At 40.0% G+C, this 18,905-nt stretch overlaps 3 protein-coding genes across 9 annotated transcripts; 2 read left to right on the plus strand and 1 right to left on the minus strand.

Moving 5' to 3' along the window:
- Positions 1-85: 85 nt before the first annotated feature.
- Positions 86-7,631, plus strand: gmcl1 (germ cell-less, spermatogenesis associated). 5 transcript variants are annotated; one of them, XM_088434372.1, is made up of 17 exons: positions 111-149; positions 285-361; positions 481-858; positions 1,549-1,719; positions 1,811-1,930; positions 2,123-2,219; positions 3,001-3,098; positions 3,192-3,304; positions 3,455-3,520; positions 4,128-4,212; positions 4,299-4,389; positions 4,470-4,610; positions 4,730-4,799; positions 4,889-4,964; positions 5,653-5,798; positions 6,381-6,468; positions 6,538-7,631. In XM_088434372.1, exons 4-17 carry the CDS (start codon positions 1,555-1,557, stop codon positions 6,676-6,678), a joined length of 1,497 nt encoding a protein of 498 aa, XP_088290498.1. In that variant the 5' UTR covers positions 111-149; positions 285-361; positions 481-858; positions 1,549-1,554; the 3' UTR covers positions 6,679-7,631. The 5 variants fall into 5 exon arrangements, with proteins under 5 accessions (XP_088290499.1, XP_088290497.1, XP_088290496.1 ...); XM_088434373.1 differs by having other exon boundaries at positions 86-671; positions 756-858; XM_088434371.1 differs by having other exon boundaries at positions 86-361.
- A 1,115-nt stretch (positions 7,632-8,746) lies between these two features.
- Positions 8,747-9,776, minus strand: timcc (TIM double twin CX3C motif chaperone). Its single transcript, XM_088434376.1, has 3 exons — positions 9,485-9,776; positions 9,274-9,414; positions 8,747-9,124 (listed from the first exon to the last, which is right to left on the minus strand). The coding sequence occupies exons 1-3, from the start codon at positions 9,569-9,571 to the stop codon at positions 8,936-8,938; spliced, it is 417 nt and encodes a 138-aa protein (XP_088290502.1). The 5' UTR covers positions 9,572-9,776; the 3' UTR covers positions 8,747-8,935.
- Positions 9,777-10,104: 328 nt separating this feature from the next.
- On the plus strand, positions 10,105-18,884 carry pcyox1 (prenylcysteine oxidase 1). Of its 3 annotated transcripts, none has more exons than XM_088434367.1 (7): positions 10,105-10,229; positions 10,571-10,688; positions 12,177-12,383; positions 12,543-12,717; positions 12,794-13,005; positions 13,073-13,225; positions 15,821-18,884. In XM_088434367.1, exons 2-7 carry the CDS (start codon positions 10,580-10,582, stop codon positions 16,489-16,491), a joined length of 1,527 nt encoding a protein of 508 aa, XP_088290493.1. In that variant the 5' UTR covers positions 10,105-10,229; positions 10,571-10,579; the 3' UTR covers positions 16,492-18,884. The 3 variants fall into 3 exon arrangements, with proteins under 3 accessions (XP_088290493.1, XP_088290492.1, XP_088290495.1); XM_088434366.1 differs by having other exon boundaries at positions 10,130-10,229; positions 10,553-10,688; XM_088434369.1 differs by having other exon boundaries at positions 10,183-10,229; positions 10,528-10,688.
- Positions 18,885-18,905: the final 21 nt, after the last annotated feature.

The raw sequence follows: 18,905 nt of genomic DNA on the forward strand, positions 1-18,905 counted from the left end.
TCTATTGATTGGTTTCTCAGTAGACCGCGCCCCTATTAAATTTCAACGTCATATCCTGGTAGTGTAGACTTTTTTTTTTTTTTTTTTTAATAGACGAACGCTAGCAAAAATACTACTTATACGCAGTACAGGATTTTTATTCAGATAAGGTTTGTTGTACAACTGCCTTTAAATATATATTCTAAGCGTTTATTTATTTTATAAAAAGACGTGAAGTTAAATATTGACTGTTTAATGCACTTTATACCAGGCGAGAACGCCAGTTCATTTGACAATGTTTACAGAGTGCGATTATGCAGAAATTGTGCAGGACCGAGCGGTGTGAACGATGGAGACAAGGAAGCAAAAACCCTTTAACCAAGTACTTTGAGCCGCTGAAACACTTTCGTGTGGATATACTTGATGTTTTTTTTTTCTACAAGACAGTACATTTTAAATTGTACCTTCTGATTCACAACATACCGTTTATTTTTTGTACAGTTGTACTTTTACGAGCTGACGCGGGCGGCGCTATTGAGCCTGACATCCTCCTATGACGCAGCCGATGTACGCGTAGGCAATGAGAGAAGAAGAGCAACAACACAGCAGCAGATTCCCACTATTGTCACACTTTAACATTCGTCTCAGTTTACATCTGTACCATTTTGGGGGGAGCGAACAACATGTAACTGGTTTGTCAATTTTTGTAGAAGCGTAGATTGTGACGGCCAACGCTGTCGTCGTTAGAGACTTTTGTTTTGTATGGTATTTCGTAGAGCTAGCCCATCCTCAGCTGGCTGGGTGAGGTGATAAAACAGACGTGATTTTGTGTTAAAGTCCACGTCAAAACTACCCGACTGATCCTGCGCTCGTCAAAAGGTAAAGTAACATGTACGTGCTGAATATGCTGAAACAAACATCATATAGGTATACACTGTCCACCTATATGGCGGTAACCAGGTAGCCCCCGAGGATCACATGAACAGCCAGGAACCCTATTCTCCAATTAGCTTACGAGTGATAGAACATTGTGATTCTTTTTTTAGGAATTTTACAAACAATTTTACGTTTAACACATTTACATTACGTATCACACTTGATTTACATATGTATGGAAGCTGTTCTTTAATTATGAGAAATTAACATGATCGGTGTCTTCATATCAACTGGTAGCCCTTCGTATTCCTCAGTATCAAAGAAGTAGGTCTTCGTTTCAGAAAGGTTGGTGATCCGTAGAACGGTTACTTGTAAGAGAGCACCTTTTTAGCTGACTGCAGCATGGATAAGTGTTGTTCAGTCCTTGTATGTTGTGCACGTAGGAACCTACGTACTAATGACACAGTAATCTACTTCATGTAATACAGGGAAATGTGTTAATGTCTGTTTTGGAGGAATTGACTGAAAGTAACGTTCAACAACTACCTCATTGACTTCATAGATAATTGTAGTGGACGAAAATGTTGTTAATACAGTATTTATTAAGTTTAATTGTCTTCAAAAAGTGAAAATGTTCATTTTACAAAATGGCTTTCCAGTCACACTGTGTGTTTGTTTCTTCTGTTTGTTTAGGCAAAGATGGGGAATATGGGAAGCAGATTTCAGTCCTCGAAGGGACCAGAGGAAACTGGCGAAAGCAGCCGCAAACATGGGTGCGAATGGAAGAGGAAACGTAACACACAGTGTGACTGCGAGGATGACAAGGAGGACGATGATGCCATTCTAGATACACCGCGCAGGCAAGTCAACAGGCCCACCGTTGGTGAATCAGCAAGCTGTCCTCAAGTACCATCTTAACATTGCATTTTTTTTATCTCTAATCCTGAACAGGAAGAAACTGAAAAGCACATCTAATTACATTTATCAAACGTTGTTCCTCAATGGAGAAAACAGCGATATTCGCATCTGCGCGCTGGGACAGGAGTGGAACCTTCATAAATTATACTTGTGCCAGGTGAAACAAACTTATCACACACCTCATTTTCAAATGCACTTCCATGTGCAGTGGTAGGCTGTCCAGACACTGTGCCCCCACTTAAAAGGAAAAAAAAAAAAACTTGGAATGGTGTCTCTTGAGTTATGCAGTGTAAATCTAGCCTTAATGTCCTTTTTATATTAACGTTTCCCCTCTTTTGGTACCTGCCAGTCGGGTTATTTCTCCAGCATGTTCAGCGGCTCATGGAAGGAGTCCAATATGATGGAAATAAACCTGGAGATACCTGACCAGAACATTGATGTAGAAGGTGAGAAAGTCGCCTGAAGTATTAAGATCTTACAATGGTTCAAAAAATGTTTTTAAATAAGTTTTGAGAGGGCAGAAGGCAACAGGTTTTCTTCAATAGGTTAAGAGAATTAAGTGTTGAATGTGAAACTTCACACTTCTCTCCCCTTATTCTGGCATTCACCACTCAGGATTTACACCTGCTCTGATTCTGCCACCGCACATGGAATATTGGCATGATTTATTAGAGCCGTTAAAACATTCATCAATTTTTATAGCCCTTATTGTCATCGCGGGTGAGCATGAGCCTATCCTAGCTGACTTTACGTAAGAAGTGGCTGGCCAGTTTCCAGGCACAAATAGATAACCATTTCTCACTCACATTTGCACTTACAAGCAATTTTTAGTCTTCGGTGAAACTCACACGTATGTTTTTGGAATTAGGAGAACGCTAGATAACCTGCAGAAAACCTAAGCAGGTATGAGCAGAACATGCAAATGCCATACGGGAATAATTTATCCCACCCCCTCCCACTGTTAAGCAGCCATTCTAACCACTACTATACACAAAGCAAAGCAAAATAATAAATGCAAATCCAAATACTTGGTACATGTACATCCGTACTATAAACTGCAATGAGATGTTACATCTTTCCATAGTACATAATGCTATATATTTGCAAATGGTGAATAAAAGGCTTATAACAGGCTAAACTTTATCACTCATTCACTCACTTTTTAATCAATGACATCAGTTGTGTATTACATACTCTGATTTTTTTTTTTTTTTTTGGTATATTTAGCTCTGCAGGTAGTCTTTGGATCCTTGTACCGCGATGATGTTCTTATTAAACCCAGTGGGGTTGTCAATATCCTTGCAGCTGCTTGTATGCTACAACTGGTTAGTAAAATACTGAATTAATGTTTTTGTAAACGTGTCTGGCTCCAACATAAAGGCACAGTAAGGCAAAGTCGGTCTTTGGTGTTTTGGCAGGATGGTTTGATCCAGCAGTGCGGTGAGACCATGAAGGAAAACATTAGCGCAAAGACAGTGTGCAACTACTATGCTTCCTCTTGCATTTATGGCTTGGACTCCGTCATGAAAAAGTCAGTGCTTATTTTCCCTCAGATCTCAAAAGATCTCACCTCAGCGTTTTTGTCACATGGAAATTCTACCACATGATATAGATGTTGTGCCTCAGAATTCCTGAATGCTCTTATTTGCTGATGATTTGTCAGTGTGTTATCTTCTTGCAGATGTCTGGAATGGCTACTAAACAACCTCATGACACACCAAAATGTGGACTTGATGAAAGAAATTGGGTACGTGGTCCTTATAATAATCTGCATATAATTGGCATCCATTGAAATGCTTGGTAGATGGGGAAGTAAACCTCCAAAATGCTTCTAAAACGCTCAATAATATTCAACACGTGTTTTCCATGAAAAAAAAAAAAAACTGGTTAGAAAAAAAAGCTAAGGGCAGGGTAAAAAAAAAATAGATTGGAGCTGTTGACCGCAGAGAATCCTCAATAATCGGCATGCACACTTAATAAAATACACCAGGCCCCGCCTCTGAGAGTCACATCAGACATACAGACACATACAATATTTTCTATGGAATGTAGAATGCCTTTATTATCATTGTACAGCAAGTGTACGACAAAATTGAGAATTTGAATGGCAACAAGGCTCTGAACCCATGTGCCATCTTCCAGCTGTATTAACAGTACAATCCTTAAAGAAGCAAATATTTAACAGAAAAACATTCCACATAATGGTTTGTCATGGAACGCAAAAACAAGTGTTTTTTGACTCACGGTCTACGTTGTTGTTGGAGTTCTTATATTGGATCTCGTGAGATTGTGCAAGTGTACTTTACGTTTGTCGAGACTAGTGAACGTGAACTCTCATATACTTGTTTGCTCAGAACGGAGATGATGGAGCAACTTATCCAGTCGTCCGACCTGTTCGTCATGCAGGTGGAGATGGATGTCTACACTGCTCTAAAGAAGGTATATACAGTATTTGCTTTTGTTCTTTATTGATTGTATTGACTGAGTTCTTAATTGACTCTCGTATTATTTTTGTTTCTTGTCAGTGGATGTTCCTGCAGCTCAACCCCATGTGGGACGGACCCATAAAGCAGCTTTTGGCTGATGCCGACGCCTGGCTGTGCAAGCGCAGGACCGGTACTGTGTATAATCCAAAACAGTTAGCTTCCTTTTGCATATTTTTAAGACAATATTTATGGTTGGTATTTGCTTTACAGATCTCTGTGAGAGGGAGCCCTTCCTAAATACAGAGGAGGGTGCCCCCTTTTGTTCCGTCTTCAAATATGTGCGTCTTCAGTACATCGTCAATGACCTCGCTTCTGCGCGCATCCTGGAACGAGACAATATTTTGCCTCTGGGTATGCAGCTTTTTGATTCTAATTCAAATTCCATTTCATTTATGACAGTGAGAAGGAGATTTCATGATCAGCACAAAGCAGTTATGGTAGACCACATTGCTCCTTTTATACTCTTTCAGATTGGTTGACAACGGTGTACAAAACACAGTGGTTTGCCATGTTGCGGACAGAATTTGACAATGATAATGGGTGAGTTTTGCTGGGATCATCTGTGCCAGATATGTATTTGAACTGAGCTTAATACAAAGATAACATAGATTAATGCTGGTCAACTTCAGTCCACAGGAAGCCAACAAAGAGGAATTTGAATTCAGCAGCATGAGGTGTGGTAGGAAACTGACCAAAGATGGAGATGTGAGTGAGACATAATTATGATTTTTTACATTATTTTTCTTCTCAAATGCATATTCTCTATGTAATTGCGTAGGTTTTCTCCAGGTTATCCAGCTTCTCACATTTTAGAAACATGAGTGTGAATGCTGCCACTGTAAATAGATAAAGGCTTGAAATAAACAGTGTGACATAAATTATAGACATTGCCCCTCATGTAATCACATGGAATCACAAGACAGAATCTAACTCATTTCTGAGGACTGTCCCAAATGGTTTTTGAATGACAGGTCATTTGCTCAAGAGTGCCAGATTTTGTTATGCTTAAATCTGTGATCCATATGGATTTTGGTGACTAAATTGACTCATCCTCAAGAGTCCTTTATCCCAAATTATTGTTATCACATAGCTACCAACATCAACGCACCACCATTAAAGAATCATAGTCAATCGCTGATTGTTGAGGCTCAGAAACCGCTCATCAGTTATGCTGTCATTGTATGATACGGCACAAATCCCCGCTTGATGCTAATGTGAGACATATGACGCAGTCTGATATTTCATTCAGTAAAAAAAGCTATCATTAAACATTAATGACTGTAATAATAATAATTGTTGTCATTGTTATTTAATTAAAAGAATTTGTAATAAATACAGTATATGCTATGTATAAATTGATATGTTAAGGGTTTATCATTTTCATAATCCTCAGTACTGCTGGCGATGGACTGGTTTCAACTTTGGTTTCGACCTACTTGTAACCTACACCAACCGCTTCATCATCTTCAAAAGGAACACGCTAAGTCAGCCATGTGGGGGAGCTGTGAGCCTGCAGCCACGGCGACATCTGGCATACAGGTTTGCGGGGCCACCTTCTGACTTCCTGTTGTGGCTACAAAGCTGACACTGCATGTCAAGAGATTTTTTTTTTTTAATGTGGGTATATTGTCTGCTAACCCTATGTCTAAGCTAGGGTAGGTATGTGGATATTGTCAGTAGTTTTTCTTCTTATGGTACGTCTTGTAGGTGTACACATGACATTCACAGGCATTATAGCTGTTTTTTTTTAATAAAAAAAAATTGCAAAGCACTAAGGGCACGAAAGATGAAGCACGAAGTGGCAATGGAACACTGTACTCTGAACAAAGGCATATCCCCTGATATAAGAGTAAGCAACTTTTGCAACTGCATTCTCTTACATTTAGAAAATAATGTATTTTTTTCAACAAATTTTTTTCAGAAATATTCAACTCGTTTCAAGGCAGCTAAAGACTTGAAAAATGTATTTTTACTAGACCGTTGGTAAACGAGAAGTTTACAAATGATTAGATTCGTAGAACACATTATTTGAATCAAAATTGTCCAGTAAAGTTGATGAAGCTTTAGAGTCCTGGAAGAGCTTCATTAAACTGAACGATTCTGCCGCTATGATTCATCCAGGTTACGCTTGGCCTCCTTTGACAATCTTGGCAAGCTGGTGTGCAGCCGCTCTACTGGTTACCAGCTTCTCACGCTCGAAAAGGATCAGGTCAGTCACCGTGGTCCATTCTAGCATGACGTGAGTCCAAGGTTTTTGAATTAATGTTCCTCCTCTCAGGAGTACGTGGTGATGAATCTGGACAGCCGCCTGCTCTCTTTTCCGCTTTACGTTTGCTGTAATTTCTTGTACACGTCGCCTTATGTGGACCATCGGCTGGACTCCTCGGAGCAAGAGGGAAGCACACGCAGCATCTCCTGATCGGCACACAGTACCCGTTTTTGTGGTAACGTTGGTACTGTTTGGACACTTCGCCAGCACCTTCAACAGCACCAATGAATCACCTGTAAGCCAGTGTTGGGTTTATGTCACTGATATCTGTCACCTGGAGGCTGGTGTCATTCCACTGTGGCGCAAAACTGCATACCTCAACACGGTAACTTTCCAGTTGTACACTTGTTGATGACACCAGTGTTCCACATCGCAGTCACCTCACTTCATTGATGGGAACATTAACGAGACTGTCCTACAGACTTTTGGAAGTCAGAAAACGGAGACTTCCACATCATCTTGGCATCACAAAGCTGGAGTTTCTAGAATTTCCTTTTTCCCTAGTGTACATATAGTTTAAATACTTGAAAAACAGCAGCTGTGTTAAGAGGAGGAATTAATACAATTTGCTGTGCATTAAAGATTTGGTGTTAATATACACTATTTACAACTTAGAAGCTTCTTTTTTCACCTTGTAAGTACATCTAAAATGTAATTGGTTTCCTCTCCATTTACTTTGAATAAGCAATGTAATAATACTGTGCTCCACAGGGAGTCCAGCAATCTTGCTTCCTTCGCCACAAAGCCCCACTTTCTTTTGAGTTCTCAAATACACTTTTCTTACTTATTTAGACACATTTTTTTTGTTTGGTTTTCTTTTTGGTGCGGGTCCACATTTTCGGAGGGAGGTACGCCACAGTTCACTGCTTCCGTCTTTACAGTACCACTTTCTGCACTTCACCTGCTCATCTGTTAACTGAGATTGCCTCATAATGTCAAAAAGGCAATACAAGCTAGCACTCATGCTGCAATGGCATACCTTGTATTTTTATTCCAGTTTTATTTATTAGGTTTTTTTACTGCTTTTTTTTTAACTGTTTAAGATGTTTATTGCTAATAAAACTCCCACGATGTGGGCTGTGGTGCTATTATATTAAAATTTACATCTACTTCTGTTTTTATTTACACCACATCACATTAGGACACCATTAGACATTTAAGCTGCTGTTGAAACCGTTTCTACAATTGTTGCTGGATGATGAATCCAAATGCATTGTGCATTTGGATGTAGACAGTTCGAGGGTATGAATGACTCTTCAGGTAATGAACCAATTTATGACACGGTAGTTCAATTAGGTTCAGAGCTTCAGAAAGCCTCATTTTGCCCTACTCAGCTGACAGACATGATGGAGAAGGAACAGGGGAGTACATAAGAATGATAATTTGATTGCAATATTGAATTGTATAGATCTTATGTGTTGCATTAGGTTCAATGTCGCGCTCTATGGTTCTGGCAATGTTTTTGCTTTGCCATCACAAGAACCGAAAAGTCAAAGTTTAATTTGATTGCAACATTGAATTGTATGGATCTTATGTGTTGCATTCGCTTCAATGTCGTGCTCTGTGGTTCTGACAATTTTTTTTGCTTTGCCATCACAACCGAAAAGTCAACACAGTCTAAACTACTCTGAACTCTACTTTTTTAAGAATTGAGGCATATTTCTCCAGGAATTTTAACACAAACTTGGACCAAATGCAGACATCAAAGTCCTGCAGTATTTTGGTACACTGACTTTGTCTGTGAGGAAAGGCTCCCCTATGTTGCTTGAAATTATGCTATCTGTTGCCATGGCAACAATGGAACAATTTTCTTTATGCCAGTGCACCATTGTTAAAAAAAAAAAAAAAAAAAAAACTATGTATTTCACATATTGTCAAGTTTTAATTACAGCTAATAACCGTTATACAGGTAATAACTTCTGGAGTGCCACCCCCCATGTAGTATAATTTCATAACTACGATTATACTTTAAACATACTGTTGGTAGTTAAGAACACATTTATTTGCAAGTTTTTGAAATTTATATTTTATTAATTTTTAAAGAAAAACGGTCTAAATGTTGCATATTGACACTTTAACATTGTGTTTACTACTGCATGCCACAATTACCTTATGTGCCATATTTGCTTTGTTTTTTTTGCTCAGGTTCTACAGGAGATGCAGTTAAAAGGCAGTTGCTCTCTGTACCATGTTTCATTGTATTACAGAAACATACCTCCACCATTGAATGTGGGATTTACTTGTATTAAAAATGACAAACTTAAATATGAGACAGTTCAAAACCTTCTGGATGATTCCAACGGTATGGCATTCTGGAATGTTAGGATGCCATGTCTCCTGTGTTTTCATTTCCATTTCATACTTAATGCTCCCACTGGGCTCAGTACAAGTGTTGACTATGGTGGTTTCATTGGGCTATAGAGTCTAGGTTCTCCTGGATTCTACGGGTCATGCTGGGGATCAGGTTCATGTGGTCGTCCACGCAGCTGCCCACGCATCTCTCCATCAGGGATCGGACGGCTGGCTCCTTGGCACCCGAGTCAAACAGATCCTTTGCCTTATCATTGCAGTGCATTGTGCATCTGGACAGACGGTCCTGATGGCGAGGGGGGAAAAATGGTTCATTTCATTATCAACTGTCTTGAGAAATTACGTGAACACGGGAAGAGCTGGCAAACTTCTCAGCGATCCAATTGTGCTCATCACGTTGCCCATGTATGGATAAATGGGCAACTTGTCTCTCACCTGAAACTTTTCCAGCTCTGAGGTAACCAGTCCCTGGGCTTTGGCCAGAGGTGTGTGACACCTATCGATGCACTGATGCACCTGAGTCATGGAGTCCGTGGATCGATCACAGCAGTCCGCGCTGCATTTAAACATGCGAGCCTACCAGCACGAACAGACCTCGTTAATAATTGCACAGACATGGCCAAGTGTGAACGATCGGAAGCCCTACCTGCATTTTGCGGATGTGATCCCTTTCCAGGCTTTGGACCATTTCCTCCACTACAGCCTGAACGCGTGCTTGGTGAGCCTCCGCCATGTCTGCCTGTGCCGCTCAATACTTTTACTTATGGAGGAGACAACTATTGTATTAAACAATACGACGCATTTGCGTAACACGGACGAGCAAATGGTTTTAATAACCCATTAGATTAGGCATTAAGGTGACCTCCATTCAAGCATGGTTTCAAAAGGCAATTTCGTCACTTCCTGCTTACTTCCGTTATCGGGTTAACAAGGACTACCTTTTCCGGGTTTTGTATTTGTTTTTTTATCGATTAAAAATACCACAATTTATAGTTCTCTAGTTGTTGTTTATAGCACTAGAGGAAAGGGATACAAAAAATGGGCTGCAGTTTGTTTGTATACTTGAAAATGAACGTCTACAGTGGCCTCCAAAATAAAACACTTATAATATACTACTAGGGTAGAATGTCATATATAAATACACATTTAGAAATTAAGAGCCACTTTAACAAATAGATTATCATAGAATGAAATGATACTAAATTATTGGTCTCAAAAAGCTTTCCACACATGTTAACATTTATTTTGTCAAGAAGAGAAAACGTACCCGGAAATACGCTTCGAACATCGTTCCAGTTCCTCTGTCCTTAAAACTCTTCAAACTCACAAAAAGAAGGTTGCCTGTTTCTCTTTAAGCCACGCTTCTTAAAAAAACACACCTCCCCTTTTGTGTAAGTAATCAAATAGTCTTAACAATTTGTCAGTTTGTTTATTTTGTCGAAGAGAGTTGAAGTAATGTTAAAGACAATACCAGACTGGTGGTTGACTTTTTTTTTAATTGGTTTCACATCGAAACTACGAAATATTTTTTTTTCTGCTTTCTCCATCGACTTGACTGTATGGGAAGTTGAAATGTGTTAAATGATACTGAAGCGAGGACCTGCTTCTTCCTACTTGTTTTTTTTTTTAATTATTATTATTTCAATTTGGTCAGGATATACTTTGCGCCATGACTGATAAGATTTACAGCCTGACTGCTTTCATGTACATTCAGTTGTCCTTGGACCCTTAGAAACGCATCATGAGTGCTTGGACCCTCAGCCTGAGAGCATTCCTCGTCTTGACAGTCTGTCAATCAAGGAAAAGTTTGGCCTCCACTTCAGAGCTGCAACAGCCACCCACAAACATTGGTGAGATTTGAAGAGAAGCTTAGACCCTTTACTTAATTATTGCGCTAGCCTTTTTTCACACGCTGCAGCAAGACTTACAGCAGTGTCGTCTATGACCACTTGCTTCTTTGTGGGAGATTTAAGTTAAATTTACATTCATATTGATTCTATTTGTAGGGCCACCCTGCAAAGGGAAAAACATGTCACTGAGATTAAAATGTTACTCTTACTAGAATAAGGATTTATATTTTCAAGAACGTTTTAAGTGTTTTTAGTATTTCAATGCAAAATTGTCTGAGAACCAAGTATACATTCCTGAAGGAATTTTATGTGAGGTACATAGACTAAGGTAATCATAATTTATAGATGTGTCTTTGCAGGAGAAATGTATCTTTTCAGATTAAAATAAAATCTGACAAAAATTATAAAGGGAGGTTTTCATGATTAAAATCCTAACTGATGATTGTCATGTTGTTGTTTTTTAATTGGTTAATGTAGTCATTTTACAAAAAAAGGTGTTATATTTCAAAGAAAGGAATCCTTGACTGTCCAGATTGAATTTACAAGTTTAGGAGAATAAAGCAGTATATCTTTTGGACAAAGACATATATCACTGGTGCTGGTCCGAAACCATTTATCTCCAAACCGTTACTATTTAGGAGACAGCAAAAGTTACATTCTTGTTCAGTCATTAACATTGCATCACCAAAGAGAGCAAGCCATTTTCAACAGTTTAAATGAAACAGTATTGACTAGTTGTACAGATTGTTTTCAAGTGTATGAAAATGATGTATTTGTGACTTTTCATGTTTTAGCCCAATGCCATCGAAGTGCTAAGAGATTAATGCCATAATAAAAATATGGTAGCATATTGACCATTTCTCAAGTGATTTTTTTTTTTTTTTTTTTTTTTTTTTTAGGAGAACACAGCTATTTGCTTTTTTTGTTGCCTGGGAGGGGTGTATATTTTCACTAATAAATTTGTAATTTCATGATAATAATGTGGTAAATATTAGAGTCACATTTTCAAGTGTAATGTGTTAGAATATACAGTATTCGAGAATTAAATATGTTTTCAGAAAAAGGAGAATTACAGAGTTAGTTGGAATATTTTTGATGATAGTCATAATTTGACAGGAATAAATTGAGTAGTTGTATATTTGTGTTGTACATTTTTAAGAGCCAATTTTAACTAGTAAAGTCATGATATTACATCACGAATCATATTAAGAAGGTCCAAATGTACATAATCCGCAGCATGGTATGCAACGTTTGTACTCCTGTGCATTAGAAGTTCTCAGGGAGGAAACCAACACTGCTAGCTCTCATTTATATGTTGACATTTTCATATGTATAGTCAATAACTGGGTCTATTCTAACTATTCATCCCCCAAGCCAGTCTCACACCCCATGCATGGATTGTACATATGGACACTCACAAATAGGACTTCATCATGCATGGTTGGCTGCACAGCATTTATTGACAGTCTTGACATTGCTCCCATCCAGCTGTTGTGGGAGCAGGCATTGGCGGAACAGCCGCGGCATTCTACCTGAGGCAGGAGTTCGGACCCACAGTCAAGATAGACGTGTTTGAACCTGGCGATGTCGGTGGGCGGCTGGCGACAGCACAGATGGCAAATCAGGAATATGAGACGGGAGGTGTGGTGATCCATCCTCTCAACCTTCACATGAAGCACTTTGTTGACAAATTAGGTAATGGCTTTGACACACTGGGAGCATTTCTTTGAGAAATCTAGCTGAGGAATTTTGTAAATAATCAAAACTATACTTTCTATGCTAAATCAAAAGCGAAGAAATTTGGTGGAAAAAATGTTTTCTTGTTATGCATCTATCTAATGTGTCCGTTGTCAGGCATCTCCACACGTCAGGATGTCCCGTCAAAAAAAGCAGTCTTCGATGGCAACGAGCTCACTTTTGAGGAAAGCGACTGGTTCATCGTAAACTTCTTGCGCATGCTGTGGCGCTATGGGCTCAACTATCTGTTCATGCAGATGTGGGTGGAGAGCGTTATGGATAAATTTATGAGGTGAGGGCAGGGAGGGACATGAAATCGAATACATACAATGATATGAAGGTGTAAAAATAAGTTCTTCTGTTGACAGAATCTACCAGTACCAGCAGTATGGTTATTCCTTCACCAGTGTGGAGAGACTCCTGCACGCCATGGGCGGGAATGACTTTCTGAGCTTGATGAATCACTCGCTGGAAGAAACCATGAGGGCCGAAGGATTTACACAGATCTTCCTCAACGACGTTGTGTCTCCCCTCACGCGCCAGACCTACGGCCAGAGTGTCCGCATCAATGGTCTTGCAGGTTTGGAACCTTATTACTCACTTGGTGATCAAGTACTTTTTTTGACTTGGTTTTGTTGTTGCGTCAGGGGCTCTGTCACTAGTGGGGGCTGACTCGGGCCTCTGGGCAGTGGACGGAGGTAACAAAAGAGTTTGTTCTGGACTTCTTTACCACAGCAAGAGTGAACTCATTCAAGCCAAAGTGACCAGCGTTACGTTCAAAGTCCGCCCATCTAAGAAAGGTAACCTTCAGTTGTCATTTATGGACTATCTACTACAATATAGCCACCCATTCTCAAAAAAAAAACGTGTATATCTGCACAGTATTTACTTTAAACAGGTTCTTTAACCTGTCAGGTTCATTCAAACGTTTTATTCTCTAGGCAGCCCCACTAGTCTAGACATTACATTCTGATTAATACTGTGTTTGTGGAATATGAAGTTCAAAGGTTCCTTTATTTATATCTTAAGGTAAATTTTCTTTGCCGGCAGACACTCGGCGATCCGGGTAAAAACACACAAACAGGGTAAAAACACACAAACAACAATACAGCAGACAATACAATACTTAAAACGCCAGTCGTTGAGAGCCATAAGATCCTATGATATCTCCCAGATCAAAAGGTTCAATGGAGCCCAGTACTCTTTCCTCTCTTTGCCACGCTGTTGAGGTTATAAATGGCTGCTGGTATAAAACTGTTTTTGTAGCGTTTGGTCCTGATCTTGGGGACCATGAAGTTGCAGCCGAAGGAACGAGCTGGAAATCGCTACGCAGAAGGTGCTAGCTGTCCATTATTATGGTGCGGGCTTTCCGCTGCAGCTATAGAGCGCTGTCATAGGGAGTTGAGGCTCCCCAATTAGCCTTCCAGCCCACTTGACTACCCTTTCCAGTGCATTTTTGTCCTAGAGGGTCAAGTGTGCAAACCAGGACACCAGGGCAAAAGATATAACTGACTTGATAAAAGCACAGTAAAAAGGAACAAGCATGGTCTTACCCACATTAAAATGGGCCAGACGACGAAGATAAAACAAACACTGATGTCCCTTCTTACACACAGCTTCATTATTTTGGTTAAAAGACAGTTTTGAGTCAATAACAGTCCCGAACTGATTGCTCATGCATTCTAGAGGTTGTCCCTTAATGGCTGTGGGAATGTAGCTTGGTGTCTGGGTTCTAAAATCAATGACCATGTTCTTTGGTTTGAATGCGTTGAGCAACCAGGAAGGACTGATCGCACCAACTGCTAAAATCCTGAAGGACTGGACCATGCCTTGCTTCTGCGTCGTGAGAGAGGCTAACAATAACGGTGTCCTCCGCAAATTTTAAAATATAACACTCCTGTTTGTGTACAGGATGAAAAGTAAAGGGAAAAGAACACATCCCTGAGGTGAGCCAGTGGAGGAATAGAGTGACTCAGATAAAATGCCATTCACTTTGACTCTTTGTTTTCTGTCTGTTAAAAAATCTAAAATCCAACCCACCAGGTTCTAGTTCAGTTGGAAGTGCTCGAGCAGCATCCTAGCTAAAATGTGTGGTTGGATAGTGTTAAAAGCTGAGGAGAAATCAATAAAAGTGAGTCTAGCATATTTTCGTTTCCCTCTAGGTGTTTAAATAAAAGATTAAGCAGAGTAAGAATGACATCTTCCACACCTCTATGGGCCCTGTAAGCAAACTGCTAAAGGTCAAGTGCATGCGCAGTTTTCTCTAAAAGTTCATTGTGAACAAGTTTCAAAGAATTTTGATAATAGAGAGGTGAGGGCGACTGGTCTAAAATCATTAAGAGTTTTAGGTTTATTGACTTTGGGAACAATGATAATCTCTGCTTGTTTCCACAACCTAGGGACCTTCTGATGGCTTCATGAGTCATTAAAACCTATTATTTTTTTTAGTTAAGTTGCAAAATACACGCGTTTTTATCTGTATTCGGGGCAAGCCATCTTGCAGCTTGCTGTCAATTAAAAATCCCATCAGACTTGTTCATGACTCAGTTTTCGACCAATAACAGGTCAGTTACTCAAGGGAGGTACTCAACATACAGTAAGTGATATCTCATGGAACCAGCGCATGCCTATTATATTTAAGCCTCTCTGGCACATATATGCGATTAAATGTATGTTAGCAGCCTGTACGACGTACAGGTTCCAGTTCAGTGTACAGCGTACGTGGTAAAATGTTTACACACACACACTTCCGTATGTACCACTAGAGGGAGGTTTTAATAAACAGTAAATTGAGTGGACCTCTCGGGCTTTTTACACCAGATGGTGCTCAAAGCACTTCACAAAGGCTCACATTCATTCATTCACACACCAATGATAGTTTTAACCAAAGGTCACTTACTGGCAGACCGGGTCTGGGTTCAGCACAGGAAACGGTTCCATTTGGACCTGGACGTAGAGCCAAAAAAGAAAAGCAAGAAAGATTCCATGATTGAAAACCTGACTGGGCTCTTCTATTTCAAGCGGCGCAGTCATTGTCGACTTTATAGAAGTGGGTTAGTGAAAGTTGAGTTGTGTAAACCAATTGCATGTGATTTAGGCCATCCCACATGACTTTACTAAGCCAGTCAAATCTGCATTTCAGATAGTAAACCTTGATTTAACAACGGAGACAAAGCCACCAGAGGCTCTCCGTCTGCCAGGCTAAAATTAGGTCCTCCAAATTCCCTTTTTTTTCCTGTGGAGTGCAATCTTACCTATGTATTTATTATTCTGCTCTGTAATCTGCCATGATAGCACTAATACCCCGTTGAATAGGAAGGATACCCAACTATCTCTTTAAAAGACACAGAAAAGGTCATTTTGCCATAACATCCAAATGTTCACTTTGTTTGCAGGGCCCTCCACCAGCTTCTATGAGGTCAATTATGTTGGAGACAGTGGTGCGGGGCACTCAATGTATGACATCGTTGTCATAGCAACCCCGCTTCACCAGGGCAAGTCTGACATCTCCTTCTCAAGTTTGTCCCCACCAGTGCTTTCCCAGTTCCCCGGCATCTACCACCAGGTGTTCTCCATTCTGGTCCACGGCGTGCTCAACACATCCTACCTCGGAGTCACGCAGCCCGCCTCAGAGTTCACGGTGTCGGAAGTTCTCACGTCAGACTCCAAAGATAACATCATGTACAGTTTAACATCCGTGGACCCGGTCCACATCCCATCCGGCTACCGCCGACCTCCCGCTAGCCGCAGCAAAGTGTGGAAAGTGTTTTCCCCCAGAGCATTGGATCGAGAGGACCTCGGTCGTTTGTTCCTCTCCTGGGATTCCATTTCACGGACTCCATGGCTGGCCTATCCAGCTTACCGCCCCCCGCAACGACAGACCCCGCCCTTCATCCTCCATAGCAGACTCTACTACCTCAGCGCCGTGGAGTGGGCGGCCAGCTCTATGGAGATGAGCGCCATCTCGGCCAGGAACGTGGCGCTGCTGGCGCACCACCGCTGGCACCAGCAAACGGGTCGGATCGACCAGGAGGACCTGCACACGCGCTTGCGAGGGGAGCTCTGAAGTACGCGGCTTCGGGCCAAAAACATCAGGTATTTAGGTTGCGTCAGGGTTATACTGAATTTAATCAAGAACATTACTGTAAAGTGATGACTTGTCATAAACATGTCTTCTTATTGATTTTACAGTCATACACAGCATAAGCAAAGAGCACTTTTAACATCAGCCATCGCTGCATAAAATTGCTGTAGAGTAAAATCGGACATACAACAACAACGACGACTAACAAATGAATAACAAAAACACTAAAACAATACTGATTCAAAAGCCATAAAATTATATTTGTAGAGACGAGTTTCCAAAATGGACGGGTAGGTTCCTTGCATTTATTGGAAGGCCATTTCAAAGGGAGCCATTTCTTTCCAGAATTACCTAACTAAATATTTATTATTTTATATTTTCCCTTATGAATTCATTTATGGTAAGCAATAAACTAAAAGCAATTTAAGTGAAGTTACTCATTCACTGGCGTGGAATGAGTTAATTTTTTATATGTTGCTGGCACATGTCAGAATAAAATTGCATTATTTGCAGTAAAGAACTGGCTCGCTCTGCCATTTCGCAGAAGAACATTCAACTCATTCTCTGCCAATGACAGCAATAGACGTGAAAGATTGATTTGAACTGGCCTGGCAGTGAATGCGTTAATTTTCTTCATTTGATTTATTATTTCAATAATATAATTTTACTTACCCTTTGGCGAGCGTGCATACTGGATTGTTTGAACAGAAACACTACACACATTTAGTGTCAAGTTGTACATAGCTATCGAATATAAAATGCCTTTGACATTCCTTCACAAATATCCACTTGCCACACTGGTTCAGAACTTTTGACGGGAAAGCTTTGTCTTAAGCAAATTCTGAATATAAACGGGTGACAAGCTTTCCAATAAGTGTGCATTACCTTGGTATGTACATGCTTATGTGATCGCTGTTCTTTAGCATTAAGTGGCAAGTGCTCAACAATTTCACCACAAGACAATTCAAAAGTAAATGTTCTAAACCCGTAAAATGTAGGAGCCACTTTGGCGGTTCCACCTTTTCGCTGTGTCACGTTGGCCTCGCTCTCTTTTCAAGTCAGCCGCACAGTACTGGAAGTCACGTTTGTGAAAGTAATTAAGCGCCAACCCTCGCCTACTACGCAGAACTGGTTGTCCCTTTCTCGGTACCGACCTGCGTGACCGCATTGCACTGAGATGAATTGTAATGAAGCACTGTGAGTCACGTGACACTGCAGAGTATGCGCTGCCAAACTTTAATGTGGCGCCAATGTACTTTCATTTTGTGTGTCATGATGGTGACATTTCATTTGGTGGGTCTGCGCAAACTAATTCGATTAGCATTATGCAATCCAATGTAAGAGATGTATTCAAGATCCTGCCTAAATGTAGATGACAATGCTCAGTCTTGATTGAGTGGTATTTAGTCTTTCATGTTTAGAATTGTGATCGTTTACATTGGGGTACAAGTGTTCTACATAACTACTACTGTAAGATTTTTTTCTTTTCTTTTTTTTTCCCTTTAAGTGTTACCATGTAGTTAGGCGTCCAACATGAATAGTGGCTTGATGTTCCGGGAGAGTATGACAAGTTTGTTTTCATGAATGACAAGAAGAGGAGAAAAAAGAGAATCCACACTAATCGCTCAACTGTCATGACTTGAAATCACAAAACACTGGAATTAAGTGATAGATTAGTAACTTTTGAGTTAGTGTCAAGTGGTCAGTTTTGGCTCATTTATTCATCATTGAAACCTTTCGTACGATAATGAATATATCCCCAGTCGCTCTTCTGACACTGTTTCTTGACTCATTGTGACCGCTCAAAATGCTAAATGTTGGACCCTGTTTTAGTTTTCCCCTTCGGCCTTAATTCCTCATAACTTACAAAAGTGTAAATATGCTTAAGCTGTAAATGTTTGTTAATGACTTCTTCCTTAAACCTACCTCCTGAACAGACTATTGTTGAGTTCTTTTTTGGCGAAAGGAGGTAAATGCCACTATTTTTGTCCCTAATATGAGGAGAATAACAATGCTGGTGTAAATACAATGTCACCACCACAAGCAGTTATCAGATTTGATTATAGTATTGGTGCCATATTGTAATTTTATAATGTATTGACAACTATATTTTCAGAGGGAGTCATTTGCTAAAGCACTTTTAATGGGGCTAATCATGCACTTTGATTGACAAACTCCAAGAACTCTAACAGTCGGGAGCACAACTAAAAGGTTATTTTTATGAGATGTGGCTACAATACTGTTTACAATCAGTGTTTTTTTGTTTTTTTTAAACTGTGATTTGATGTATAGCGATCGTTTAAAAAAGAAAAAATACTGCGTCCCTTCTTGTGATGTCATTTATCAGCCAAATTAAATTACAAGAAAACAATAAACATCGTCTATGCGCAGTTTTT

This window comes from Hippichthys cyanospilos, chromosome 15, assembly GCF_059441005.1.
Source record: "Hippichthys cyanospilos isolate Australia breed blue-spotted pipefish chromosome 15, RoL_Hcya_1.0, whole genome shotgun sequence".
NCBI lineage: Eukaryota > Metazoa > Chordata > Actinopteri > Syngnathiformes > Syngnathidae > Hippichthys > Hippichthys cyanospilos.